Raw genomic sequence first — 2,425 nt, forward strand, 5'->3', positions numbered from 1 at the left:
GCTGGATCCAGCGTGCACCTGTTGATGACGCGACATCATCGGAGTTGCGTTTGATTTGAGTCATGTGAGCTTGCTGACCAGGTGGTAGAGTACATTAGACCAATGGCTGATTAGGGAAGAACACATTACTGCTAATCACTCCGTAATGACGTAATCCTCAATTTTATTGCATTGGAGTTGCAAATCCAAAGCAGTGGATTTAGTAAGTTGTTGACTAACTAAAGACCGTGGTCCAGGTGTGGCCCTAGTCCAGATGTGGCCCTGCCTCCCCTGAAGCCAGTGAAGCGACACATTGAACAGCTGAGCGTCTCCTTTGTGGAGCTCTGCTCTTCTACAGATGCTTCTTCTCTGCTGCTGATAATTGGACTCACGTGACTAAAATGACCTATTTTAAAACAATTCTGTTCATCTGTCTTCCTATCTAGGATTTGGCCTCCCACATAAAATCTATTGCATGTATTGTAGTAATACATTGTTTTGTTTTTTACATCATTAAAGGGTGGACTTGAAACAGCAGCAGAGACCAATGTGCTGATTAAAGACCATGAGATACAGCTGAAAGCTCTGGAACCAGAAAGGCAGTGGTGCTTGTGTTGAGAGGTCTTCAGCTCTTTAGAATACAGCTTCCCCCTAAAGTCTGATTTATCCGTGGTCAACAAACACGTAAACACGATCTCACAATAACGTAGACAATAAAATTCAACACAAAAGTTTGTCCTAAGTTATCTTTTATTGTTTTAACAATAATTAACATGGAAGCACATTTAGCTCTTTTTTTTTTTTTTTTTTACATAAAAGTCTACAAAATGGCATAAACATGTACTTTAATTAGGTAAAGTATACATAAACAAGCAAAGTACTAAAAACAAGTCTGGAATACACCGTTTAATATGCAGAGTTAGAGAATATAAACTGATAAGAAGGTAAAATAAGAAGGTACAATGAAATACAGTGAGAAATGGCATTATCATAGCTGCTCTTAAACTCTTGTCCTGACATGACTTGTTGAGGTAGACTTAACCTAATTACACATCCAATCTGTTCTATCTTCACAGAGACATATCGATCATAAAACAATCATCAAAAGTATAAAAAACAGCCATATTCCTGACATATTTCTACAGGAGGTTCATCAGCTGCAGATCGAAGCTCGGTGTCATGCTGTGGAGGTCAGAAGTCCTCACAGACTCACTGAGGAGTAGAAGGGAAACACACTCAATCCGTCATTCAAAAGGTCATATCTTAGGTCACATTGGACTATTTTAGGTCAGGTTGAGGGTTGTTTTCTTTAGTCAGGGTTTGTTCGGACCCGTTTGTGTTTTTGGGATCCCAGCTCTGGCTCCAGCTCTACATGAAGGCCCCCCAGTGGCCCATCAGCAGGGCCGTCAGGGAGCCGATGACCACGATGATGCTGTTGTAGATGGGCCCGCTGGACGCTCCAGTGTAGTACCCCATGTCTCCGGAGCCCTCGGCATCGTAGCCGGGCCTTGGGCCGTAGCCTCCACCGCCTCCGTATCGCGGGTAGCTTCCATATCCTCCATAACCACCTCCATATCCTCCATAACCACCTCCATACCCTCCACCGTACCCAGGGCGGCTCAGGGCAGACCCGATCACGGCTCCTCCTATGGCGCCCGCTGCAGCTGCCCCGGCCATTTTCCCCACACTGGAGCCACCGCTCTGGACCGGCCTGTAGCCTCCACCCCGGCCGAAGCCTCCACCCCGGCCAAAGCCTCCACCTCGGCCGCCTCCGAAGCCTCCGCGACCACGTGCCTCCGAGCTGGGCAACAGCGTGACGAGGAGCAGCAGGCAGAGAGCTGCTGTGAGGGGGACTTTATGCAGGACACACATTATTGTTTTATCCTGGAACAATAAGACAAAGGAAACATTATTAGGAGGAGGGAATGTGTCTCTTTTCTGTTTCTGTTGTTCTTGTTGCTGGACAGTTAACGGAAGAAGTATTTAGTTGCAACACCACAGTACATCACTACCCTGTAATAACAATTCATTTAAAGAGAACTTATCAAGCAAGAAGCACAACATGTTTCTCAGAGTTTCTCAAATAAAGACAATCACAGGATAAAGATGCAGCATTAAAAAAGCTTCAGGAGGTAGAAAACTAAAATCATTATAAAAAAAGAACACATACATAGCTATACATTAAAAAAGGGTAATCTGACAATAAAAGATGTTGTACACAAAGATGCTGAGAAACAGCATCTGTAAATACTTTAAGTTAGTAATAAGTGAACTTGCAGTGAAGTCCTGCAAGTACCAATGAAGTATTATCAGCAAAATATACTTTAAGTATCAATAGTACAAGTATTCATGATGCAAAAAGGCCAATTTAAGGGTGTAATATTATTATATAAATTATATTAAATATATACCATTTGGCCATAGCTGGTTGAGGTGATGATCTGTG

At 43.2% G+C, this 2,425-nt stretch overlaps 1 protein-coding gene across 1 annotated transcript; it reads right to left on the bottom strand.

Moving 5' to 3' along the window:
* Positions 1-1,201: 1,201 nt before the first annotated feature.
* sprn2 (shadow of prion protein 2) lies at positions 1,202-2,141 on the bottom strand. Its single transcript, XM_079162053.1, has one exon. The coding sequence runs from the start codon at positions 1,849-1,851 to the stop codon at positions 1,348-1,350; it is 504 nt and encodes a 167-aa protein (XP_079018179.1). The 5' UTR covers positions 1,852-2,141; the 3' UTR covers positions 1,202-1,347.
* Positions 2,142-2,425: the final 284 nt, after the last annotated feature.

The sequence above is a fragment of the Pholis gunnellus genome (assembly GCF_910591455.1).
Source record: "Pholis gunnellus genome assembly, chromosome: 6".
In the NCBI taxonomy this organism is placed as follows: Eukaryota; Metazoa; Chordata; class Actinopteri; order Perciformes; family Pholidae; genus Pholis; species Pholis gunnellus.

Excerpts from the sequence above, each read along its gene's own strand:
- sprn2 (XM_079162053.1), bottom strand. The coding sequence starts at position 1,851 with ATGTGTGTCCTGCATAAAGTCCCCCTCACAGCAGCTCTCTGCCTGCTG.